The sequence below is a fragment of the Stegodyphus dumicola genome, chromosome 10 (genome assembly GCF_044657685.1).
Source record: "Stegodyphus dumicola isolate Sdum_Otavi_A_Nest chromosome 10, ASM4465768v1".
Taxonomy (NCBI): Eukaryota; Metazoa; Arthropoda; class Arachnida; order Araneae; family Eresidae; genus Stegodyphus; species Stegodyphus dumicola.
The window spans coordinates 19,817,075-19,836,646 of record NC_140777.1 but is presented as its reverse complement, the minus strand read 5'-3'; the positions used below and the strand labels follow the sequence as shown (position 1 = coordinate 19,836,646).

Sequence of the window (19,572 nt, the reverse complement as noted above, 5' to 3'; positions counted from 1 at the left end):
ATCATCGGGCAGAGCAATACATAGTCAAAATAGGCAGCCTAGTATTTTATGAAAATGTATTTATCTGGCAACCCACTAATGGTTAGGTGTACATCACTATATAATGCTGCATCACTATATAATATATAACATCACTATATAATGCTGCCATCTGTCATGGTAGTGGTGGTAATGCTTTTGAAATTTGAGGGTCATGTTTTGGGTTTCTGTTTGTTGTTATTAGTATGTAGTTTTTTCTTGGTAACAAATCATAATCATGCAATATATTGAAAATCTAAATAATAATGTAAATGTAAGTAAAGCAAAGTTAACACACATAATAATAATGAAAACACAGATTCTTTATTTAAAACACATATTTCAAAAGCAATGACTAAACTACATATTAATTAAACAACAGGGAAACTTAAAAAATAAATAACAGAAAAAGTATTCATTTGCAATAAAAAATTCATCAACTCACAGATAAGTACTGCACTATAAATTACACTGCATTCAATAGTAATTGTAAACTGAACCCAATACAAAATGCATTTGTGTAGATTAATGATTTTACTGAAGCTATTGCTACGGTAGACAGTGCCTAGTGTGACCATGTTTGTACACAGCTCTTTTGATAACATTAAATGATGGGAAAAAATAGTAATGGAATTATAATAATTTAATATAACTAGAAACACATAACTCACACTTTCACAGCATTAATTAGGAAAATGCAAAAATTTGGTTATGAACTGTTCATAATGTCATAATCGGAAGAGAACTTGATAATGTAAAATTTAAAATAATGCAAAATGCAACCTTAGTTTCATGTAGATGTTTTCAAAGACCTTCCCTCCCCAGAGAAAAAAAAAAGAATTCTGACACTATTTTTTTTTCTCTACTGAAGAAGAGGAACCCAATCTGACTCCCCTCAAAATTGATAAAGTTAGTCAAAATTTTTGTCAAACTAAAGTTGTTTTCTTGCTTACTTTTAAAAGGTTAGGTAAATTCAAAACTAAGATGTCTAGAACTTGGAAATATTTAACTGTATCTTGGCAATTTTTACAGTATGTTTTTGGTACTTATGTATTATCTCAAAGAACTTAGTCACCAGTTTATCAGAATGTGCCAAACTCTGGTACCTCTGCTTATAACAATCATTCAGTCAAGTAACACTGTCATTTTCATGTGCATTTGTTTTATTGTATTCCAAGTTCCAATAGTTTTTATAGACAAATAGTCATATTTTTTTTGCCTTCAACTCAGTTCTGAAATACAGCTTGTGGATTTTGTCAAAAATGAAATAAATATAAAATATCTGCAGGAATACAGTATTTTGCTAGAAAATTGCTAAAGGTAACAATAATGAGATGAATTTTGTAAATAGCTGGTGTGCAGTGATGAGTCGGTGCAATTTTCTGATGATTTTTAAGAAAAACAAATCATTCTATAAAATACAAACAGTGCTAAAAAATTAGAAAAGGATTTTGTGAAAAATGTAAGCATTTCATTTTTTTAAATGTATCTCATAATTGTTATTTAATAATTAAAGATATTTTAAACTGTGTTTTGATATGTTGATATTGCTTGCCAACTTGCAATAAATTTCGATAGTTTGGGAATGTTTTTTAAAAAAAGTCATGAATGTTGCCAACTAGCATCCGTTAAATATTTCGTCTGTAAAAAATTGCCATCGTGCCAAGATGGTTATGTTAATACATAAATACCGTCATTTTAACTTATTTGGTGACGTTATCTTTTATTTGTTAAGTTTGAAAAATTTATTCTATAACATTTTTATGATATTAATCAAATTGTTCAGCATAGTGAACGATATATGTTCCATGTTTTTGTATACAAAAGGGTGGGACTTTGTCAATTTGATAAAAACGTCCAAATGATCACATTAAGTAGTGTCTACTGTAAGTCAAAATAGATCTGACAGTATACTTTCATATCAAACATGAAAAGTTGCAATTGTTATACATACAAGCAGCAAAGTCATGTAAAAAGCACCACACAGAAAAGTCCTCTTGAGAAACCAATCAAAAGCAAAGAGGAATACAAACTTCTCAAACACCAGTTTTTAGGGTATTCCCATTTAATCTAAGATAGCATAGTGCAAAAATTACTTTGCCATCCATTCAAGTAAGATACCCAATACTTTACAGTACAATACATTTAAGACAAATATCTTTACAGAGAATACATCTTTGATTCATGTGCTACTGGTATGCGAACAGCTGGAATCGTTTCATTGAAATAATGTCATCAATCCAATCAAGGTACTGTTTTTACATGGCTACTATGAAATACAATACAATATTACACAATGGCTTTACATGGATATATTCTCGATTCATTGACATTAAATTTATTTCATAATATCATCAATGTGCAAAAATTAATGTCATCATCAATGCAAGCATAAAGCCCAATGTGTTTACATATTAATATTTTAAAATACAATATTACATATTGTCTTTACATGTTCTTGATTCACATGATATGAAGAACTATAATCACTGTTCACTAACATTAAGAAATCATTGACATGTGAAATAAATCTATAAATTTATTTCATAATGTCATCAATTCAAGCTGAATGCCCAATGCCTTTACACACTAATACAACACAATAAATATTAGACATCATCATTACATTCTTGATTCATAGGCTGCTGGGATATGAATAAATAGAAATTTTAAAAAAAATATTTAATACCTGCTTTTAGTAAATAATTAAAAAAGATAAAAGAATTCAAAAACATAATTCTGACAATAATGGTTACAAAACTTAGCTCTTACTATACACATAATTTAATCATTTTGCACATTTCTTCTGCATTAATCATAAGGGGTTTTCTAATTTATAAACAAGTATAATAAAAAGATAACAATTTAATTTAAATAATATATATATATACATATATATAAAGAAAATTATTACATTAAAAACTTACAAGTATAAAATATTTTTATAAGGAAAATAAAATATGTACTCTGAATTTATAAAATATAACAGAAATAAACCTCAAAGGTCTTCACCAAAATTATCTTCAGTTGAATATATATCACATTCATCAATAAAGCTTTCAAAATCATACCAAATGATTTGAGGTTTATTTTTGGTAGTAGATGCAGTTTGGAGTAAAATCTCAAATTCTTCTTCATATATATTTTTACAAAAACGGACATTTAATTTCTGAAGAGATGTGCACGATTTAAGAATTACCTGTAAGAAGCTTACATCTATACCTGAAAAACCTAAATACAAATATTTTAAAGTATTTAATTCGCAATAATCCAAAAGTGTTTTCTTTAGCTGAGAATCAGAGATTATACCATATAATATGCACATATATTCTATGTTTGGGCTGGAATTCAAAATCAAACAAACAGCTTCTGTAGTTAATGGCGTAGCAGCCTCAAAAGTGTAAACAATCAACTCTTTCAAATGCTTTAAAGTTGGAAGGCAAGATTTTTTTGTACCTTGTACAGTAACACATTTCATATCCTTTAAAGTTGGCATGCACTCTTCGAACACGCATCGATGGTCAACAATTTTCATATGCAGTTTTTCTAATTTTTGACAATTCTCTATTAAAACTGGAATAGAAACTGAAAAGTGTCCTCTGATATCCAATGAAATTAAATCATTTCCTTTTAGTTTTAAAAAGTCATCTAGAATTATTCGATCCCGATTAGAGAATGTATGCATAGTTAAACTCTCTAGTTTAGAAAACTGAAGACATAAATGTACATGTTCTTGCCAAGCTACTCCAACAGACAACCTTTTAACGTTTGGGCAGAGAACAGTGCATATAGCTAGAAGTAAATCAATTTCATATGGAGTTGAACTCCTGAAATCAAGTTCTGTTAAAGAATACTTTTTAACCGTGGCCAATTTATTATCAACAATATCATAATAATGCATAGCTAGCAACACCCGTGACAAATACAAGTAATTAAAAATTTCCAGAGACGATATGTTTTTTAGAATGCATGCAACAGTGTCTGTTTTAATCTCTGAACGACTTATACGCAACACCCAAAGACAACGAGGACCTGGAGACCCAAATCTAGCACCACAGAGGCATCTCTCTCTCTCATCGCTAGCAATGCCCACATACCCAACATGCAATTCTTTAAGATTTAAACAACATTTGGAAATAATTTGTACAGTTTCATCTTCACATCCAAATGGTATATTTAGATATTTCACATTTTGTAACAGTTGTATAATTTCTTTAGTTTTTTGGGGACTTTCACGGACCATTTTCCTTTCCAAATATACCTTCTCAAGACCCTACAAAAGACAGAAATTTCAGAAAGATTAGACAGATCTGCAAAGTGGTGTATTTAAGAACAAAAAAGATTTTTTCACACAATAAGGAAGGCTACTATAAATATCTAGTGCAAAATTTCTCACTAACCATTGTATGCTCCCATTTCAAAGGTAAAAAAAAAAAAAATGCTCATATTTTTTAAAGCAAAACGTTCTGTAATCTTGAAATACAAAATTAGCCGAGATAACGAAGAATAAATTTACTGACATAATGCTATTTTCTCATGCTCACAAAATCTTTAACTGAAGACTATTTTGAACAAGTTTAGATAGAAGATAAGAAGCAGAAGCTATTTCAATTAATGGTTCTGACTTAAAGCAATATTCATTACTAATCTTATACTAAGCTCTACTAAAATATTTTTAATTAATAAAGGATAATTAATAATTTTCTAAATGAAATTTTTATTTCACAGTACTAAGACAAGAACTAAGTAAAACACTGGTTTTTATTTTTCCAGAACTCTTCTCAACTTTTTTATGAAATTTCACATTTGAATTAAAAAAGTGCTGTAATCCAATTACATATCTAAAATAAATATCTGAGAAGTAAAACTTAAAGACATATTTTTCAAAGCCTTATATTCACAACAAATCTTAACTTTAATTTTATATAAGTAACAAGAGTAATTGTTTGAAGAAATGGCATTTTTATGTAATTATTTAGAATTATTTCCTAAAAAATGACTTAAATTTTATACATTTGCTTATTTTGAAATATAATTTCTACGCAGAGATAGATATAAAGAAAAAGAAATGCTACAAATTAACTTAGGATTGTTAAAGCTTAATTAAATCTGGGAAGGGGAGGGGGAAAATGCATATATTTTAACATCAAGATTATATTTTTCATGTGAATAGTAAAAGGTATTGTAATGGTAAAAGAAATGTATTCTTTTAGTTTCAGAGTTAAAGTGATTTTTACAGATCATATTTTTCATTTTTTAAGTTGCTTTGGTGATAAAATATTCACTTTTAGGAAATTAATAGTCTTTAATACTGTTACCTGTATCCCAGCAGTCCATGAAGAATTATGAGTGGGTAAACAGAGGCATTCATTTATTGGGCAAGGACTTAAGCACCACCACTGGCAATATGCTTTCTGCAAAATGTTAATCCAATTTTGACTGAGGTACTCCACAGAATGATCAGTAAAAATCTTGTACTCTTCTTTCCCCATTACCAGTCTCAACAAAACTTTTAAAATGGATATATTTTTTAATGAGATGCATTTCGGAAACCTTTTGAAGAACCCAGACAGAACCCAGAGTTCTAAATGTCAGTGTCTTACTAGGGATTTGAATCCTTACATACTGGTGGGGGAACTGCCTTCATTAACAATCACACAAATTAGTGACCATTTAATAATGCGACATCAGAATATATATATAATATTCCTTCTAACATTTAATTTTTAATAACTGTAATTGCATTAAAAGCAAGCATAAGAAGAATCATTGAAGAAACACTAATCACTAAAGAAAACCTGCTTAGAAGAATCTTTTCCGTCCCTTATTTTCTATTCTTTTTTCCTGCCAACCACAAAAATTGGTGGATATCCTGTCAGACTTGCAAGTATCATTTTTACAAAACATCAACTACTAGAACAAGGAACAAACTTAAAGAAACATCTTATGGAAATCTGAAGGAAAAGGTCATTCTCTTTTTAGTTAGTTATTAAGAGATGGCTTTTTAATGACTTAACTTTTGACTGATACTTAACAATAGAAAAGAGTTAAATAAACTTAGCTTTGAAATTATGTGACAAACAACTTTATTAAAATTTATGCTAATCACTCTTATGTGCAGAATTCCCTACGGGCATTTAAAATAGTGGTCATTTTCTTTTTGAACTAAGTGCAACATAAATTACTTGAACAAAATTCTAAGTAGTGTCATACAATTGTGCCAAAATTGCCAAACCCTAGAATCTTTTACTGTTTTAAATATGCATATTAGCCCCATAACTAAAATATAACCATTCCCATAATTTTGAAAATATTCCACTACATGCTGTTTTATAACAGGCAAGTCCAAAATTTTAATTTTTATCCCCCCTTCAAATACAAAAGAGAAATAGCAGTTAGCTTAGATCCTTTATAAAAACTAAACAGACTTGCTGTTGATCGTCATTACATAAAGCCAAAACAAAGTTCTTATGAGATCCTTGTGATGTCATGCTTTTATATTATTGGCAATAAATCACACTGTATGGCAAAATGTTTTGTTTTTTTAAAATGCTTGGCAGGAAAATATGTAAAAGATAGTGTTTTTACACTTTAAACAATCCTAATAAGGTAAAGGAAACTCTTACAGAATAAAACTTTTGTCCATTATTAGCAACTAAATAGGCTCTAATTTCAAGTATCTAGTTTATCATGCATAAAGAACTGCCCATTTCTGCGAGGGTCTGCTAAAGTAGAGTGTCTGTTAACCGAAGTTCAGGTGATTTTAATTAGTTATGATAATTTAATTAAGCTACACTAGCAAAGAAATACTTATGAAATCAAACTGAATGATAATACTAACAATATACATATATATATTTATATGTAAATAGTAAGAAATGGAGGAGAAAATATCAAACTGTTTCACTCTAGGGAGAATAAAATTTGTTCTATCAAAAAATACACTAGTAATTATTAAATTCCAAAATGCTAAAAACAAACTCTTCTCCTTAATTTCTCAGAACTCCATTTTATCACAGAAAATAAGTTACTTTTATGAGCAACTGGCATTATTAGTTCATGCTGCATCCCATTATCACTTATGCATGTCCTGTATGGGCTTTTGCCAATAATGAATATATGAATAAAATACAAATATCACCCTGAAACAGATCACAAAATGCCATTGGTTTATTCGTAATGCTGTATCCACAAAGAATATAGAATCGTACATACTAAGAAATTATATGGCCAAAATTGAAAAGGGGTTCTTCAGTAACATCTCAAAGATGAATAATAGCAGCAGTCTAATTTAGGCTATGATTACAATGAGGTAAATAATACCAGAAAATATGGTGCACTACTTAGAGTACTGAACTAATTTCTTGATATTTTTTTTTTTTTTTTGTTTGTTTTTGTTGTTGCCTAAGCTTCATAATTCTCTTATTTTTTACTTAATTTAATGATTAATGAATGTTTATTGTTAGCCCTTTCCCCATGTTTTGGTTTTCTCAATCTCTAAATTGTATGGCTCTCAATCTCCATCCAAATTTTATTGCCTACAGATATATAAATTGCACTGTCTTCTCTCCTATCCAATCCTCTAGCTCCTATATATCAGCTGAACAGATACTCGTCTCTTAATCTGAAGTACAGTTTCACCACCACAGCCATTGATATTGCAACGGACTCTCGGGAGGTATGATTTGGAAATAAAGGCTTTCTCTTCATCTACTCTACTGATGAAATTTTACTATTTTGGACTCTCTTCTACTCAAGTTTCTACTTCATCTGCAATTCTTCAGTATTCCTACATATGCTATAATTGATATCGCTATCTATGCTTATCAAAGATATGCTCACTGTTTTCTACATGCTAATGCTATACACAGGATAGGGCAATGGCAAGGAAACTGCCACTGTGACTGCATCACATAATCAGATGCTTATAAGGGGTATGGTGACCTCTAACAGAGGCACAGGTGTGACAGCGTAACTGACAGGACTGTTACTGTGATAGGCAGCCAACTCCTGGATTACAGCACTTAAAGGACGATTCTTGAAAGTAGTTCATGAATTGCAGTTATTTTTTTATGTGCATTCCCAGACATGATCAACTGAGACATCTGTAGATCAGGCTGACCAATTTACCCGTGAGACATTTTTACTTACTACCATTCATCCACCAATTCAGTCTTATGTAAGTGAGTACTGTCATCAGGGCTGGACAACACAATAAATATTAGATATCATCATTACATTCTTGATTTATAGGCTGCTGGGATATGAATAAATAGAAATTTAAAAAAAATTATTTAATACCTGCTTTTAGTAAAAAAATAAGAAAGATAAAGAATTCAAAAACATAATTCTGACAATAATGGTTACAAAACCTAGCTCTTACTATACAAATAATTTAATCATTTTGCACATTTCTTCTGCATTAATCATAAGGGGTATTCTATTTTATAAACAAGTATAATAAAAAGATAAAATAATTTAATTTAAATAATATATATATATACATATATATAAAGAAAATTATTACATTAAAAACTTACAAGTATAAAATATTTTTATAAGGAAAATAAAATATGTACTCTGAATTTATAAAATATAACAGAAATAAACCTCAAAGGTCTTCACCAAAATTATCTTCAGTTGAATATATATCGCATTCATTCATACATCTTTCAAAATCATACCAAATGATTTGAGGTTTATTTTTGGCAGTAGATGCAGTTTGGCGTAAAATCAAAAATTCTTCTTCATATATATTTTTACAAAAACGAACATTTAATTTCTGAAGAGATGTGCACGATTTAAGAATTACCTGTAAGAAGCTTACATCTATACCTGAAAAACCTAAATACAAATATTTTAAAGTATTTAATTCGCAATAATCCAAAAGTGTTTTCTTTAGCTTAGAATCAGAGATTTCACCATATAATATGCACATATATTCTATGTTTGGGCTGGAATTCAAAATCAAACAAACAGCTTCTGTAGTTAATGGTGTAGCAGTCTCAGAAGTGTAAATAATCAACTCGTTCAAATGCTTTAAAGTTGGGAGGCACACTTTTTTTGTACTTTGTACAGTAACACCTTTCATATCCTTTAAAGTTGGCATGCACTCTGTAAACACGCATCGATCGTCAACAATTTTCATACGCAGTTTTTTTAATTTTTGACAATTCTTTATTAAAACTGGAATAGAAACTGAAAAGTGTCCTCTGATATCCAATGAAATTAAATCATTTCCTTTTAGTTTTAAAAAGTCATCTAGAATTATTCGATCCCGATTAGAGAATGTATGCATAGTTAAACACTGTAGTTTAGAAAACTGAAGACATAAATGTAGATGTTCTTGCCAAGCTACTCCAACAGACAACCTTCTCACGTTTGGGCAGAGAACAGTGCATATAGCTAGAAGTAAATCAATTTCATATGGAGTTGAACTCCTGAAATCAAGTTCTGTTAAAGAATACTTTTTAACCGTGGCCAATTTATTATCAACAATATCATAATAATGCATAGCTAGGAACACCCGTGACAAATAGAAGTAATTAAAAATTTCCAGAGACGATATGTTTTTAAGAATGCATGCAACAGTGTCTGTTTTAATCTCTGAACGACTGATACGCATCAACCAACGCAAACGAGGACCTGGAGACCTAAATCTAGCTTCAAAGAGCCATCTCTCTCTCTCATCGCTAGCAATGCCCACATACCCAACATGCAATTCTTTAAGATTTAAACAACATTTGGAAATAATTTGTATAGTTTCATCTTCACATCCAAATGGTATATTTAGATATTTCACATTTTGTAACAGTTGTATAATTTCTTTAGTTTTTTGGGGACTTTCACAGACCATTTTCCTTTCCAAATATACCTTCTCAAGACCCTACAAAAGACAGAAATTTCAGAAAGATTAGACAGATCTGCAAAGTGGTATTTAAGAACAAAAAAGATTTTTTCACACAATAAGGAAGGCTACTATAAATAACTAGTGCAAAATTTCTCATTGACCATTGTATGCTCCCATTTCATAAGGTAAAAAAAAAAAAAAAAAAAAAAAAAATGCTCATATTTTTTAAAGCAAAACGTTCTGTAATCTTGAAATACAAAATTAGCCAAGATAACGAAGAATAAATTTACTGACATAATGCTATTTTCTCATGCTCACAAAATCTTTAACTGAAGACTATTTTGAACAAGTTTAGATAGAAGATAAGCAGAAGCTATTTCAATTAATGGTTCTGACTTAAAGCAATATTCATTACTAAACTTATACTAAGCTCTACTAAAATTTTTTTAATTAATAAAGGATAATTAATAATTTTCTAAATAAAATTTTTATTTCACAGTACTAAGACAAGAACTAAGTAAAACACTGGTTTTTATTTTTCCAGAACTCTTCTCAACTTTTTTATGAAATTCCACATTTGAATTAAAGTGCTGTAATCCAATTATATATCTAAAATAAATATCTGAGAAGTAAAACTTAAAGACATATTTTTCAAAGCCTTATATTCACAACAAATCTTAACTTTAATTTTATATAAGTAACAAGAGTAATTGTTTGAATAAATGGCATTTTTATGTGATTATTTAGAATTATTTCCTAAAAAATGACTTAAATTTTATACATTTGCTTATTTTGAAATATAATTTCTACGCAGAGATAGATATAAAGAAAAAGAAATGCTACAAATTAACTTAGGATCATTAAAGCTTAATTAAATCTGGGAAGGGGAGGGGGAAAATGCATATATTTTAACATCAAGATTATATTTCTCATGTGAATAGTAAAAGGTATTTTAATGGTAAAAGAAATGTATTCGTTTAGTTTCAGAGTTAAAGTGATTTTTACAAATCATATTTTTCATTTTTTAAGTTGCTTTGGTGATAAAATATTCACTTTTAGGAAATTAATAGTCTTTAATACTGTTACCTGTATCCCAGCAGTCCATGAAGAATTATGAGTGGGTAAACAGAGGCATTCATTTATTGGGCAAGGACTTAAGCACCACCACTGGCAATATGCTTTCTGCAAAATGTTAATCCAATTTTGACTGAGGTACTCCACAGAATGATCAGTAAAAATCTTGTACTCTTCTTTCCCCATTACCAGTCTCAACAAAACTTTTAAAATGGATATATTTTTTAATGAGATGCATTTCGGAAACCTTTTGAAGAACCCAGATAGAACCCAGAGTTCTAAATGTCAGTGTCTTACTAGGGATTTGAATCCTTACATACTGGTGGGGGAACTGCCTTCATTAACAATCACACAAATTAGTGACCATTTAATAATGCGACATCAGAATATATATATAATATTCCTTCTAACATTTAATTTTTAATAACTGTAATTGCATTAAAAGCAAGCATAAGAAGAATCATTGAAGAAACACTAATCACTAAAGAAAACCTGCTTAGAAGAATCTTTTCCGTCCCTTACTTTCTATTCTTTTTTCCTGCCAACCACAAAAATTGGTGGATATCCTGTCAGACTTGCAAGTATCATTTTTACAAAACATCAACTACTAGAACAAGGAACAAACTTAAAGCAACATCTTATGGAAATCTGAAGGAAAAGGTCATTCTCTTTTTAGTTAGTTAGTAAGAGATGGCTTTTTAATGACTTAACTTTTGACTGATACTTAACAATAGAAAAGAGTTAAATAAACTTAGCTTTGAAATTATAAGACAAACAACTTTATTAAAATTTATGCTAATCATTCTTATGGGCAGAATTCCCTACGGGCATTTAAAATAGTGGTCATTTTCTTTTTGAACTAAGTGCAACATAAATTACTTGAACAAAATTCTAAGTAGTGTCATACAATTGTGCCAAAATTGCCAAACCCTAGAATCTTTTACTGTTTTAAATATGCATATTAGCCCCATAACTAAAATATAACCATTCCCATAATTTTGAAAATATTCCACTACATGCTGTTTTATAAGTCCAAAATTTTAATTTTAATTTAATTTAAGGCAAGTCCAAAATTTTAATTTTTATCCCCCCTTCAAATACAAAAGAGAAATAGCAGTTAGCTTAGATCCTTTATAAAAACTAAACAGACTTGCTGTTGATCGTCATTACATAAAGCCAAAACAAAGTTCTTATGAGATCCTTGTGATGTCATGCTTTTATATTATTGGCAATAAATCACACTGTATGGCAAAATGTTTTGTTTTTTTAAAATGCTTGGCAGGAAAATATGTAAAAGATAGTGTTTTTACACTTTAAACAATCCTAATAAGGTAAAGGAAACTCTTACAGAATAAAACTTTTGTCCATTATTAGCAACTAAATGGGCTCTAATTTCAAGTATCTAGTTTATCATGCATAAAGAACTGCCCATTTCTGCGAGGGTCTGCTAAAGTAGAGTGTCTGTTAACCGAAGTTCAGGTGATATTAATTAGTTATGATAATTTAATTAAGCTACACTAGCAAAGAAATACTTATGAAATCAAACTGAATGATAATACTAACAATATACATATATATATTTATATGTAAATAGAAATGGAGGAGAAAATATCAAACTGTTTCATTCTAGGGAGAATAAAATTTGTTCTATCAAAAAATACACTAGTAATTATTAAATTCCAAAACGCTAAAAACAAACTCTTCTCCTTAATTTCTCAGAACTCCATTTTATCACAGAAAATAAGTTACTTTTATGAGCAACTGGCATTATTAGGTCATGCTGCATCCCATTATCACTTATGCATGTCCTGTATGGGCTTTTGCCAATAATGAATACAGTCAAAAGTCGTTAAATCGGACACCCATAATCCGGACCTCAAAGCCACGAACTTTCTGCGCATGCGTCGCAGACGTTTATGCGTGCGCGTAAGACATTTATGGCTGCGAATATGCATGTGCACAAGCGCATAATACGTTTACGCATGCGCGTTTTATGTATAACGGACGGTATAAGCTAAGCTAAAATTATCTAATTCAGTTAATGTTGCAGATTGCATTGTTCCTTAATCTTCCAATTGGATCCGGCTTAGTATTTTTTGCAGACTGTTAGAGCAATTTTATAAAAGTAAGCTTGAACTTTCGATTATGTCAAATAGAATTTCCGATATATATTTACTAATATGTAAAGGATCTACAAAGCGAAAGTATGTTTTGAAATCCGAAATCTGTTTATCAATTTCACGCTGCTCTGCGGCAGGGGAAGAAATGCCAGGGCGCGCAATGAATTGGAAGTTCATCTGTCAGCACTATCCTTATCTTCAGGGCAGATGTTTTTATTTTATTTGGCTTATAATTCCTTACTAAATGTAGTATTTCATCTCGATGTACTTCGTCTTTGATATGATTTAAAAAGTTCCTCGTCATTATAATTCGCTTCGGATAGTGAAGAAAGTGACAGAAAGTTTATTGAAAATGAAAACATTTCGATTGACAAATTAGTCGGTATTCTCGGCACAGCAATTATAGGACTTGAACAGTGGAACTTTGTAACTAAACAAGAAATTATTTAATAGAATTAAAGAGAAAGTATTGTCACATGAAATGAAGCAACTTAAACAACTTACATTGAAAGAAATGTTTAATAAAGTAAACAAACAAATATTAAGTTTTTTTTTTTGTAAATTTTGATACCCTTTAGATCATAATTGTTCTTTATTTCATAAATTACGATTTCATATTTTTAATTTTGTAATTTCTGCATGCCATCTTACCAGATTTAAACTGAGGATCTATAATCCGGAATTGCCAAAGTCCCGACGAGTCTGGATTAACGACTTTTGACTGTATATGAATAAAATACAAATATCACCCTGAAACAGATCACAAAATGCCATTGGTTTATTTGTAATGCTGCAATCCACAAAGAATATAGAATCATACATACTGAGAAATTATATGGCTAAAATTGAAAAGGAGTTCTTCAGTAAGATCTCAAAGATGAATAATAGCAGCAGTCTAATTTAGGCTATGATTACAATGAGGTAAATAATACCAGAAAATCTGGTGCACTACTTAAGAGTACTGAACTAATTTCTTGATTTTTTTTTTTTGTTTTTGTTGTTGCCTAAGCTTCATAATTCTCTTATTTTTTACTTAATTTAATGATTAATGAATGTTTATTGTTAGCCCTTTCCCCATGTTTTGGTTTTCTCAATCCTTAAATTGTATGGCTCTCAATCTCTATCCACATTTTATTGCCTACAAATATATAAACTGCACTGTCTTCTCTCCTATCCAATCCTCTTGCTCCTATATATCAGCTGAGAAGATACTCCTCTCTTAATCTGAAGTACAGTTTCACCACCACAGCCATCGATATTGCAACGGACTCTCGGGAGGTATGATTTGGAAATAAAGGCTTTCTCTTCATCTACTCTACTGATGAAATTTTACTATTTTGGACTCTCTTCTACTCAAGTTTCTACTTCATCTGCAATTCTTCAGTATTCCTACATATGCTATAATTGATATCGCTATCTATGCTTATCAAAGATATGCTCACTGTTTTCTACATGCTAATGCTATACACAGGATAGGGCAATGGCAAGGAAACTGCCACTGTGACTGCATCACATAATCAGATGCTTAAAATGATGCTTATAAGGGGTATGGTGACCTCTAACAGAGGCACAGGTGTGACAGCATAACTGACAGGACTGTTACTGTGACAGGCAGCCAACTTCTGGATTACAGCAGTTAAAGGACGATTCTTAAAAGTAGTTCATGAATCGCAGTTATTTTTTTATGTGCATTCCCAGACATGATCAACTGAGACATCTGTAGATCAGGCTGACCAGTTTACCTGTGAGACATTCTTACTTACTACCATTCATCCACCAATTCAGTCTTATGTAAGTGAGTACTTCATCAGGGCTGGATTTACATATAAGCTACACAAGCTTCGGCTCCCCCCTCCGAAAAAAAAATATGGTATAAATAGTACTAAAATATATTATAACAGACTTATAAAGGGCATTATATCTCAAATAGCTTAGGGCCTTATCAAGTCTGAATCTGGCTCTGACTGTCATGCCTAAAAAGTACATAACAAAGCAAGTATATCTCATTTCTTTCTATAGCTCTGGGCAATCAGGAAGCTTCACATTTAAAGTAATATGTGACCATCCAACATGATGTCTTCTCAGACCATGATGCCTACACCAATGCAGCGGCCCGTTTCCCGAATGGTGGAAGAATATTATCAGATCCTAAATAGTCTCTAGATGAAGTCATATTGATAATCAGTGTTTAGGCTAAATCTAGACTAATTCCTACAAGTCCTTGGGTCCCCTGAAGTTAGATAGCAGTCTTCTAGTCAAAGTATGCACACAGTGGGTCTTCTAATAAAAAAAACTATTTAATGAAACCTTTAAGACACAATAATTCCTAAAACTAAAGTTTTAGGAGTAGCAGATAACTCATGAAAGAGCTGTGTGGCTGTAGTAATCTTCTGGCACTTGACTAAAATGTAAAATAATGATCTTAATTGGGCAATGTGGCTTTTCGGTACTCTTTTCCAGTGTTCTGGACATACATCCAGTCTCCTGAAACTATTTTCATAAACTGCATTACATACAGCTGTTTTGCACTCTGAAATGTCTTGCCTCCAATCTGTCAATGATTCTACACTTAAGTCCATTATCTAACATTGGCCATTATTAATTAAACTGCACTGTGTATGAAATTTATTGAAACTGTAACAAACATCAATCAGAGTTACTGCATTATTATTTAACTCCATACTTTCCAGTTTTGGTTAGGTATTTTTTGAAAAACTAGAAAAAACATAATTATTCTCTTACTCTCAAGCACAAGTATATGTGATACTTATAGCTTTATACACATAAGTAGTAACACTTTCAAGTATTAAATCATTAAATGTAGTACAATTAATTTTATTTGACAAATAATTATTTTTTATGAAATGATAAACATAATTCTATTCTAAATGTTGATGAAACATGCATATGGGGTTTTTAAAATATCTTACATTTGATTTACATGCAACTACTTTCCAGCTTGATTGTGACTGACAAAGACTAATATAATAAAGGCAGAAAATGTTAAAAAATTGAAAAAAAGAACAACTTTCCTGTAATCTTGTAAAAACTATTTAAATTTATTTTTCTTGGTGCTTCCGTATTATTCAAAACCACCTTAGTATTTATTAAATTTACAGAATGTGCCAGACACCGGCAACAGTTCACATGAACATTCTTCAAACAATTATTATTATTTTTTTTTTTGTATTTTAAGTTTCAATGGCTTTTATAGCTAAATCATGACATTTTAAGCCTTCAGCTTCATTTTAAAATACGACCCGTAGAATTTGCGAGCAGTGGAAGAAACTGCAGTCAAAGTTCAGCAGGAATACATTTTTTTGCAGTGTAAAATCAACCAAAGAGAACAATAATGAGTCTGGTAGATAGCCAGTGAGCAATACCAAATTTGTGCAATTATCTGTTTTTTTTTTTTTTTTTTTTAAAGCTAAAACAGATTGTTGTGTATATGGAATGAAGAATAGCCCTAAAAAATTAAAGGTCTTTGAAAAAATGCTTAGTGTTTTATTTTTTTAATATATCATATAATCCTTATTCAATAATTAAGTTTGTATCTTAAAATGTTTTTTCTTTGGATATATTCAGAATGTTTGCCTACTTATGATAAATATTCAAAGTTTGGGATTGTTTAAAAAAAAATCATCAGCTTGCACCCCATAAGTAATATATAAGTACCTTTTTTCTCTTTCATTATACATTCCTGGAACAACTCATACATGTAAGGTGAAAAAAATATGTAAATCAAAATTATAATTAAACTAGTGGTTAATTATAATTTTGATTTACATATTTTAGTTATCCAGTTAAACTGAAACCTTTCTAACTTAAATCAAAACCTTCTCTTGGTGATACTACTTCACTGCATTTGCTTTGTCATGCTACTAACTGTTATTATCTAAAATGTGATACTCCATATCAAGTTGTAGGGTGTGTATTGTGCCCATGATCATATGTAATAAAAATAAGTTTTTGATAATTAGTTCCTATCGACGAATAAAAGTTATATTCAGTTCGGCCACATCTGTCTACAAGTCTTTCCTCTAAGTGTCATCTTTCTAACTATGCAATAAAGTCTCCCCAGAATATAAAGCAGAGAACCATCATCACTCTGTTGCAGCCTACTCCATCTTATTACATATATATGTATATGAAACATGAAATCAGTACTCCTTAATTGTTCAGGATTTAATGTTTTAAATTATCACCTCCTGAGAAGTCGAACTGAAGTGTTAAAATATGAATAATTATAATATTCATAATACTTGAATTTTAACTTTTAAAACATTTATTTAATTTTTTTAACTAATAATTTAACTTTTTAAAAATATTTTTAAATATCTTAGCAATGTGAATCTTACTTTGTTATAGGTTAAAGGGTACTTTTAATTCAATCTGTTTCTTAAATTTTAAGTTGTGATGTATATGTGTATGTATGTAATTTTGTAATACTGTATCTACACATATTACAGTATCACAATTTTTTTTTTTTTAAACAAAAATATCTCAATGTTATTTCTGAGCAAAATGCTGCTGAAAAATGAACCAATTATAGACAAAAAAGTAAGAAATTTAACCTTTTTGTCTACACATGTATATATATATATATAATAACATATTAGCACAACCACTTGTGTCTGGCAGATTTTTTTAACAGGAAACAATGGATGAGGACTTCATTACAAAATTATTTATTACATATATACATGTTACCACTTATATAATTTATGTTTCAATTATATAATTATTCTGGAAAATATATCACTAAACTTACAGGAAAGATTTTGTTTCTTTTGTTCTAGCGCAAATTTGGCAGTGATTGCTTTAGGAAGAGATTCAAAGTAACTGAGTGAGTTAGTGATAAAATACTATGTCCTGCAAAAATTTTGCCACAACTTATTTTGTTGTGAGCAAATCTCACAAATGCACATTTTGAAACTGAGTTTAAGAATAAGAAATATCATCATTTGTCAACAAAAACTGCTGGAACTTGGAATACAACAAGAAATATATGAAAACCACACCATTACTTATTAAAATTGAAGAACTGTTATGGGTTTGTTTGCCACAGTTTTGCTCATTATGAAAATTTAACAATTTCTACTAAGGTGATTGTGCTAATACATAAGTACCATATATTTATGTATGTGTAAATTTCTGAAGTGATCTTTTTATAGAAATAGCTTACAGCAAGAAAAAGAAATATAGAAATATTACACCTTAGCAATTTTTTTAACTTTCTCTGTGAGTTGCTCCCAAGAATGATGTTTGAATCTTCTGAAATCCATCTCCTTGAGATGTCTGTTTATCAAAAAGTCTATATACTCTGGTTTGAGTTCTCTTAGCCCAAACAATTTTATCAGATTAGCTGAATAGCCCCTCTCTGAAAATTAAAACAAAAAATTATTACACTAAAATAAAAATTACATTTTCTCACAATATCTTAAATAAATATCAATATTATTATTTATATATGTAATTTATGCAAACAAACTATTACTCACCAAAACATATTTTTGAAAATACTCACTATTAATAAAAATTGAGATTAAAGTATTAAACTATAGCATACAAGACAAAATTCATAAGAGAAATAAGTATTTATGAACAAGCTTTGAACTAAAAAGGATAAATGAAATACAAATTGCAGACGGTGAATGCCTTAAAATTGAAATACAATTTAAAAAAAGTCTGATGTGGACATAATAGGACTTCCTTGTATACCTATTAAATTATACACACTTTTTGCTGCACTTCATTTAAATTTATGTCCTCGAATTATTCTCACTTGACTAACCGATACCCCGAGGGAAGTTGACATAAAAAATTTTAAATTTTAAAATTAAATATACCGGTCAATTTCTGTTGTATGAAAATAAAACTTTCTGTATTTTTTATATTTTCATTACAAGTATAAAAATTTACCAAATACAAGTATGGAAACCATGAGATGGCATTAAAAGTTCCTTTTTGTCCCAAATTAATTTTTTTTTTTCAAATTTAAAATTTCCAAAACATGAATACATGAATATTTTTATCATCTAAAATACTTGTATAATCCAAAATATTTGTCTACCTCCAACAATAGCAAAGGCTGGATATGGACTTTTATGCTGGATAAGGTGTGTATGTATATTATACATATAGGATATTTTTGTTTTAAAAAAAAAACACTTTTTTTTTTTTTTTTTTTTTGTAATACTGTATACACATACTTTTGGCATTACAGTTGCAATAAAAAAAAGTGACACACACAATTAGATGTTACAGCAGTCTCATATACAAAATTTCAACATTCTACGACTAATTGCTTTTGAGCCATGCAAGACATGTACAAACATCACCTAAAAATCTACTTTGAATCCATTTTACTTTTATACACTTGTCTTTTCTGGAGGCTATTTCTTCTAATAACAGGTAGTCATAGATATTCACAGATTTTCTTTATTTATTTTTTCCTAATTTGTTGAGTAAGATGCAATAAAGCAATACACAGGTGCAGAGACAAGCTCT

The 19,572-nt window shown here is 29.7% G+C and overlaps 1 protein-coding gene across 3 annotated transcripts in view; it reads right to left on the bottom strand.

Annotated features, from left to right (window-relative positions):
- Positions 1 to 320: 320 nt before the first annotated feature.
- Positions 321 to 19,572, bottom strand: part of LOC118204177 (uncharacterized) — a 39,159-nt gene continuing 19,907 nt past the window's right edge. For 2 of the 3 annotated variants that reach the window (XM_085824699.1, XM_085824698.1), the window contains exons 2-4: positions 18,279 to 18,442; positions 8,831 to 9,904; positions 321 to 4,291 (exon numbers count right to left, since the gene is read on the bottom strand). In XM_085824699.1, the coding sequence (XP_085680825.1) occupies positions 3,017 to 4,291; positions 8,831 to 9,904; positions 18,279 to 18,347 (2,418 nt within the window). In that variant the 5' untranslated portion in view covers positions 18,348 to 18,442 and the 3' untranslated portion in view covers positions 321 to 3,016. Of the gene's footprint in view, positions 4,292 to 8,830; positions 9,905 to 18,276; positions 18,443 to 19,572 lie in introns of those variants that run through there. The other variant, XM_085824700.1, reaches the window with a different exon arrangement.